The sequence below is a fragment of the Oryx dammah genome, unplaced genomic scaffold, assembly GCF_014754425.2.
Source record: "Oryx dammah isolate SB20612 unplaced genomic scaffold, SCBI_Odam_1.1 HiC_scaffold_10, whole genome shotgun sequence".
Lineage (NCBI taxonomy): Eukaryota > Metazoa > Chordata > Mammalia > Artiodactyla > Bovidae > Oryx > Oryx dammah.
In genome coordinates, this window is record NW_024070194.1 from 4,690,983 (window position 1) to 4,699,361 (window position 8,379).

An 8,379-nucleotide genomic window follows, 5' to 3' on the forward strand; every position below is an offset into this window, starting at 1 on the left:
AGTCTTGTCAGGAATACCCCCTGGATGGGTATCAGGCCTCAGCCATCCAGGAGAGCCCCCAAGAGGCAAACATCTCTTTCTCTCCCGGCCATCTTGAAGCAGCTTCCGGAGACCCTGCCTGAAAGTTCCCCCAAAAGAGGAAGTTCAAATCAGAAAGAGAGAGAAAGTAAAGCACAAAAAGTTGGTTGGACAGAAAAACCCAAAGGCCCTAGAAAGAGTGAAATGCTTCCCGGTCGACTGGTCAACACACAGCCCTTCAGTGGCTCCTCCATCCAGGGAGGCAGTGCACAGTCCTCTTTCTGGTCCTCTCACTGGCCCCACGCTGCCCCACTGCCCCCCTCCCCCCAGCTTCTACCTGCTGCTCTTCTCCCCTCATGATTACCCTGCTTCATCCCACCCCAGGGCCTTTGGAGGTTCTGTTTCCTCTGCCTGGGACATGTTTCTCCTCCTTTTCAGGCTGGTCAACTCCTGTTGATGCTTCAGAGCTCAGCCTAAACTGATGTTGCCTCAGGGAAGCCCTCCCTGACCACTCCCAGATAAAGTGGGGGTCCCTCTGCTCCTCAGCCTCCTGGATCTCTGTGCTCCCTCTTCTCTGAACGTTCCTCAGGGGTTTGGAGAGGCCTTCCCCACCCAAGTCTCCCAGACACTCTCTACCACATCACCCACGCTCCGTTCGCCATGGCGTTCACCACAACGCAGAGGTTTTGCATGTTACACGTTTACTGTCTGAGGGTAGGGCCAAGAAAGGGGGGCCCTTGTGTGGTTCACTCCCAGCACACAGCAGGGGTCTGAGGTGTTGAAGGACCCACCTCCCTAGGAACTCCAGGGCACCCCCAGGACTAGAGTCTGAGACTCCGACCGCTCCATCTCAGAACCCAGGGTGGCCCGGGGATATGGGCTGCTACAGGAGGTTCCAGGCACCCAGGCCTGACCCCAAACCCGGCTTCCCTTTGCCAGCTCATTTGCCCATCTCTACAAACAGCCGCAGCATGGGGGAACTGCTAATGAATTAAGCTTTAAGTAGACGCTGCAAGTGACTCCACCCGGGCAGTTTCTGCTTCTTTTGGTAAATAAACTTCAGCAAGAGCTCCAAGTGCCTTTATCGCCGCGTGGAGCTACAGTGAGTTCGGCTCTTCATTCTGGCCCTTACCAATGGGCCTGAGCCAGCTCGTGTCTGAGTTAGAGAGAGCCCCGAGTGAGCAGAGGGAGCGAAGGCATGCCGCTTCTCCTGGAGGCTGGCCCTAATCAGACAAAACGAGGCCGAGCCCTTGGGCACAAGGACATCTTGCTGCTGAGAGTGAGGAGAAAGCACAAGCAAGACGCTCAGGCTACTTAAGCCCTTAAGCAGGTACACAGCCTCAATGCCCGTGCCTGAGGGCGTGGTTCAGAAATGACCAGCCAGCCACAGGATGTTGCTTATCTGGTGAGGCCCTCAGGTTTCACAGTTATGAGGTTGACACAGCAACATCCTAGCTCCTGGGTCACTGCCAGGATGCCATGACACAGTCCACGAACAGAGTTCAGCGTGCCATGGCACACAGTATAAGCTCAGAAAATAGGAGGGATTATCATGTAACGGTAGTCATGTATGGGTGTGACAGCTGGGCCATAAGGAAGGCTGAGTGCCAAAGAATTGATGTTTTCGAACTGTGGTGCTGGAGAAGACCCTTGAGAGTCTTCTCAGCAAGGAGATCCAACCAGTCAATCCTAAAGGAAATCAACCCTGAATACTAATTGGAAGGACTGATGCTGAAGCTCCAATACTATGGCCACCCGATGCAAACAGTCGACTCACTGGAAAAGACCCTGATGCTGGGAGAGACTAAACACAGACAGAAAAGAGGGCGACAGAGATGGTTGGATGGCATCACTGACTCCGTGGACACAAGTCTGAGCAAACTCTGGGAGATGGTGAGGGACAGGGAGGCCTGGCATGCTGCAGTCTATGGGGTCACAAAGAGCTGGACACGACTTGCCAACTGAACAACATTATGTAATGGCAGGACACTAGAAAGGTGAAGAATGATGAAGACCTACACTCTCCAACATGGAAGCCGCCAGCCTCTTACGACTATTGAAAGTGAAAGACGCTCAGTTGTGTCCGACTCTCTGCGACACCATGGACTATACAGTCCATGGAATTCTCCAGGCCAGAGTACTGTAGCCTTTCCCTTCTCCAGAGGATCTTCCCAACCCAGGGATTGAGCCCAGGTCTCCCATATTGCAGGCGGGTTCTTTACCAGCTGAGCCCCCAGGGAGGCCCTTACGACTATTAAATGTGGCTGGTCCACACCTGGGTGTGTTGTAAGCTTAATATCCCAAGCCTGGTTTTGAAAACTTAGTCCAAAGAAGAGAATGCAAAAATCTCATTGATGGAGAAAGAAATAGCAACCCACTCCAGTACTCTCGCGTGGAATATTCCATGGATGGAGGAGTCTGGTAGGCTCCAGTCCATGGGATCACAAAGAGTCGGACACAACTGAGCAACTTCACTGGCACTATAGTTTACTCATTATTCAAACTGTCCCCAGCAAATAAGTGTATCTTGAATTAAAAAATAATATATATATATATATCATTGAATTCTTTTTACATTGATGACATGCTGAAAGGACATTTTGGATAGTTATTTTAAATATATTGAAACTTGTACATCTTAATCTTATAGCATTGTATGTCAATTAGATCTCCATAAAACTGGGAAAAATATATTGACAATTTCACCTGTTTCTTCTCCCTTTTTGTATGGCTCCTAGAATATTTAAAATGTTAAAAAAATAAAATTATTGGCTCATATTTGGCTCAAATTATGTTTCTATTGGACAGCTCTTACATTCTGACATGGAAATATGTCCATACTATTTTTTAAACTGAGATAGAATTCACATACTATAAAATTTAACCTTTTAAAGTGTACAATTCTGTGGTGTTCAGTGAATTCACAAAGGTGTGCAACCATAGGCAGTAATTCCAGAACATTCTCATCACCCTGAAAAGATGCCTTGTGCCTTGCCATTAAGTCACTTCCTATTTGTCCATGCTATTTTGAATAACGAAAAGCAATTTGCAGAACAGCATTCTAGTATCAAGCGGGTTTTTTGTAAAAACTAATTATGTATAATTATTAGTACACACACCTACTTACATTTGTAAATGCATTTTTAATATGCTTGGCATGATATACACCAAACTGTGGAAGATGGTTATCTCTGGGAACCAGAACTGGGGTGAGAGAGAAAGACAGAAGGTGCTTCCTCTTTATTTTAAATACTTGCGGACCACTTCTGAGATTTTAAAAGAGAATGGGTTGACTTTCCGGCCCTAAATAAGTCCGGGTGAACTTGGGAAAATAACTTTTTCATGGCCCTGTCAACATACTGGCTTCAGCTGGAAGATAAAGAATCCAGCGTTAGACCTACTTTTTATTCTGTGCTTTTAAAACAGCAAGAACAGCCAGAGATGAGGTATTTTTCCTCCTAGCAACAGAAGCGGACCGAGGCCGGGTGCATCCTCACAGACGCAGCCTGCCTGCCTCCTGCGGGAATCTGGCGTCAGCTCAGAGCCGAGCAGGCCAAGCGCGCGGGCAGAGGCGGGACAAGGGCTCGCCGCCCCGAGGGCCCGGGTTTGCAAAGGGCATCAGCTCTGAGCGCGCCTCCCTCTGGCATGCCGGCGGATGCCGGGATTCGGGGAGAGCGGTTCAGGGAGAGGGGGTGCTCAGGTAAGGATGGGAGGCGAGTCTGGGCCCCTGAGAGCCGTGTCGGCTGGAGGACGGGGCGGGAGCGACCTGACGCGCATCTCTGGGTGATCCTGGGCAGCCACCGCGCCGCCGAGGAGGGACCCCGGGGCCCCCCGTGCGTCCCCGGAGCCCCAGCGCCAGGTACGAGAGAAAACTGCGGGGAAGCCGAGGGTCCGGGCTCAGCGCTCAGGGGTCCCCCCACCCCTATTTGTCCACGCCCCCGCTGGGGCGTGCGGCCCTGGACACCCCCAACCCCGAGGCCCGCTTCCCCCACTTCCAGCCGCGTCCCCTACCTCGGCCCCGGGCTCGGGGGTCAGGAAGACCGCGAGCTCGCGCGCCCCGCCGCGCACGGGCTCCGGCCGATCGGCGTCCACGAGCAGCATCACGAGCGCGGCACGGTCCAGCCGGCGGAGGCTGCCCGGGAGCCCGACGCCGCGTCCCGGTCTCGGAGCCCCGCCCCCGGCCCGCTGCACGCCCCGCGGCCCGCCTGGCGGAGGCGGGGCCGGTGCGCGCCGAGCGGAGCGCCGGGCCGAGTGGGCAGCGCCGCCCAGTGGCACGCCGCGCTCCCTGCGCCCGGCCCCCGCACCACCTGGCAAACCAGCGTCTCAAACTCGCTTCCAGACGGCCATCACCGGGGGCTCCTTTAAAACGCCCCACTTCCAGGCCACACACAGTCTCTAGGGTTGGAACCTGGGCATCTGCATGGTTTGATGCTCGCCAGGTGATTCTAACACACCGCTGAGTTTGAGAACCGTGGGTACAGACTACCCCGTTGCATTGAAATCCGGTGGAGCAGCGGGTCCCAGCTCCCACAGCACTTGTGGCCCGGGGAGTTTGTTGAAGGAGAAGGGGACAGAGGATGAGACAGTTGGAGGGCATCACCGATTCCTTTGAGTCTGAGTTTGAGCAAGCTCCAGGAGTTGGTGAAGGACAGGGAAGCCTGGCGTGCTGCAGTCCATTGGGTCGCAGAGCGTCAGACACGACTGAGCGACTGAACTGAACTGGGAAGTTTCTAAAAGCCCGGAAGTCAGACCTCACCCCAGGCCTATTCAACCAGAATCTCTGGAGGTGGAGCTTGGGCATCAGTAGTTTGTAAAGCTCCCCGGGTGGTTCCAGCGTGCATTCAGGATAGAGAACAGCAATCTTAGAGGAGCCTTTCATTTAAAGACCACCCCTCCCCCATCACGCCGCCCACCAAGCCTCTCCTAGGACAGCAGCTTGTTTGCGCCTGGCTGACAGTCCTAAAAGTTAGGGAAGCTGGGTGTAGCGATCCTCTTCCTCCCTGGGGCAGATTTTAAAATAAACTCCACATGGAATCCTTAAGCACACTAAATTTGACCTCCACCCGCTAAGAGGCTAGTCTAGACGCCTTGATTGTTCAGTCGCTCAGTCGTGTGCGACTCTTTGGAACCCCATGGGCTGCAGCACGCCAGGCCTCCCTTTCCATCACCAACTACTGGAGCTTGCTCAAAACTCATGTCCATTGATTCGGTGATGCCACCTAACCATCTCATCTGCTGTCGTCCCCTTCAATCTTTCCCAGCATCAGGGTCTTTTCCAGCTCTTTGCATCAGGTGGCCAAAGTATTGGCGCTTCAGCTTCAGCTTCAGTCCTTCCAGTGAATATTCAGGGTTGATTTCCTTTAGGATTGACTGGTTGGATCTTCTTGTTGTCCAAGGGACTCTCAAGAGTCTTCTCCAGCACGACAGTTCAGAAGCATTTAGTCTTCAGCGCTCAGCCTTCTTTATGGTCCAACTCTCACATCCATACATGATTACTGGAAAAACCATAGCTTTGACTAGAAGGACCTACTAGTGAGTCAAGTTTTTAAAAATGTAAGGAGGTATCCAGAGGTCTAGCAGTCTAATTTTTCCTATGTTTATTTTTCTTTTAAACTGTTAGATTTTTTTTTTTAATCGGGCTCAGCTTAGGGCTAAAATAAGTATACAGGACTCCCCTTATCCTCATTCTGTTAAATCTGAATTTGTATTTTATCCGACAAGCTTAGGTAGGGGGGGCGAGACCGTAGGCTTGGTGAGTCTTTTGGGTAATCCATCTTCCCCCTTCCACAGCTGTCCACTGCTAATTGCTTTACACCGCCGCCCAAATAGCCAGGCTTTCGGGCCAGAGGAATATTCTGGAAAATTCTTGGCCAAGACTTGGGCCTCAGGTGCTAAAGAAGAGGATTTAATAGAAACTCACTGAACCTGCACTTGATGCCCAGAGCTCTTCTGCATCACACAAGACAGCCAGCCCTCACCCCTGCGCAGGGAACCGGCTTCAGATTAGCCAAACAGGCCTAAGTGCAGCAAACTTCCCCTGATGGAGGAATCTCAAAATCATAATGCTAAGAAAAAGAAAAGGAAGGGGGGGGGGTGTGGAGCAAGTCACAGAAGGCTCTGTAGGGCACGCTGCCATTAGCATAAAGTTTTTAAAACACGCGAAACCGCACTATATATTGTTTATGGATACAGACATATGGAGTCAAAGTATAAAGCTGTGCACGGCGGTGCGGCGCCACATTCAGGAAACTGGTTACTTTGGGGTGGCGGAGAGGAAACGGGAGGGTACGAGAGGGGTTTCAATTATGTATTCCTAGTGTTCTATTTCTTCCGCTGATGCTTGTTACAGTATTTAAACTTTAAAGATGCCCAATATGACTCATTGGAGGGGGAAACAAATAGAAAAACCAAAACCCTAGGGTGTTAGCTAAAAATGCTGCTTACCCCGACCCCCTTTTCCTGGAGATGGGGTGTCGAGGGAAGAGACCTTCGCTCCGCACAAGCGTCAAGGGGATTCCTACCCTGGGCCAAGTTGGCTTGCCAACAGTCATTTTTGCTTCCCGTCTTCGCGGCCCCCCCCCCCCGGCCGCAATGTAATGATGCCTTAGAAACACTTTGCTTAAAATGCAGCTGCCCGGAGCCCCACCCCAGCTTTCGGAGTCGGAGTCTTTGGGGAGAAGGGGCGCTGGGCGGGGGCACTCTGGAAAGCTCTGCGGTTGCCTGTGATGCACGCAGGACACCCAGGATAGCCCAGGGAGTGTCGGCGGGCTCAGGAGCCCCCGTGGGGGGCCAAATGAATGATCTGAAACAAAGAAGACAATTACAAACAAGTCTCCCCGGGCCCCCGGAGGCGCTCGGGGCGACCCCGGAGCCGGCGGCGCGCCCGCGGCCTGGAATGCAGCCCGCCGGGCCGCACCCTGCCCGAACCAGTCTGAACCAGCTGCGGGGACGGGGGCGCGGCGCGCTCGCGAGCTCCCCCTGGCGCCCGAGCCGCGCTCCGAGCCGCTCCGGCCTCCTGCCCGCCAGCTCCCTCCCCGCCGGGGCTGCGGGCGCCCTGGCCGCCGGGCCCCGCGACCCCCGAGGGAGCGCCGCAGCCGCCCCCGGGCTGGACCCGAGGCCCCCCAGCCTCCCGCCCCCCACCCCGTCTGGCTTCACCTCCAGCCGCAAAATGGTTGCCTGTGTGTGTCTTTTCAAGGTCACCTCTGTCCACTCAGGCCTCAGGCACCCGAAGTTCTAGATGAGGGTGGTTGCCAGACTCAGCTGCGCGTTGGAAACTCCTGGAGACTTCCAGGAAAATACCGATGCCCAGACCGCTCCCCAGAGACTGGGATTTAATCGGGCCTGGGTTGGGGAGGTTGGAAGGATTCCCCAGGTGATTCTATCTGTGCGGCTCCAGCGCTGGTTATCTCTGTGGGCCTGTGAGTCCGCAGCTGCCCGTGTCTAAGGTCCGCTGGCCTCACTGAGAATGTGAAAGCTTCCTGGGGGCCAGACTGTGTTCTAAACTCTTCACATAGATGCTTGCCTCGAATCTCCACCGCACCCTGGGAGACAGGGCCGCTCCGCTGATACCCATTTTCGAGATGAAGAAAATGAGACCTGGAGAGGATAAATCCCTTGCCAGGGATTACAGTTAGCTCCGAAGAATTGATTGCTTTCCAATTGTGCTGGAGAAGACTCTCGAGAGTCCCTTGGATAGACCAAGCAGGTTAAACCAATCGCAAAGAACATCAACCCTGAATATTCATTGGCAGGACTAAAGCTGAAACTCCAATACTTTGGGCTCCTGTTGCAAAGAGGCGACTCCCTGGAAAAGACTCTGATGCGGGAAAGATTGAAGACAAAAGGAGAAGGAGGCTGCCAAGGAGAGGATGAGATGGTGAGATAGCATCACTGACTCAGTGGACATGAATTTGAGCAACCACTAGGATATAATGAGGGACAGGAAAGCCAGGCACTCTGCAGTCCATGGGGTCACAAAGAGTTGGACACGATTTAGCGATTGAACAACACAACATATTGATGATTAGTAAATGGAAGAACCCAGGTGCTTACCTGCTGCTCCCATCCTGCCTCCTACAGGATGGCCCTGCTGTTGGTCCTGGGGCTGCCACCTCAGCCCAGCCTGGCCTGCTGGGAAGGTGGGCAGCTGCCCTGCCCCTGTGCCAGAACCCCCAACCCCCTTTACACTGCCCTCCCAAAGGACGAGCCAGCAATCTCCTCCTGCTCTCAGTTCCCCAAGTGAACTTCAGGTTCAATGGCGCAGCACGTTCAGACCCCGCCCCTAGCCCTCCCTTGCCAGTGTGTCCTCTCTGAACCCTAAGATGCCAATGGGGTCCCACAGAGCAGAGCTCGGACCTGCAG

General features: G+C 53.7%; 1 protein-coding gene across 1 annotated transcript in view; it reads right to left on the minus strand.

The window, feature by feature from the left end:
* BCAS4 (breast carcinoma amplified sequence 4) overlaps positions 1-4,195 on the minus strand; it is a 56,769-nt gene extending 52,574 nt beyond the window's left edge. The window contains exon 1 of the mRNA XM_040248196.1: positions 4,030-4,195. Within this exon, the coding sequence (XP_040104130.1) occupies positions 4,030-4,119 (90 nt within the window). The 5' untranslated portion in view covers positions 4,120-4,195. The remainder of the gene's footprint in view (positions 1-4,029) is intronic.
* Between the last annotated feature and the right edge of the window lie 4,184 nt (positions 4,196-8,379).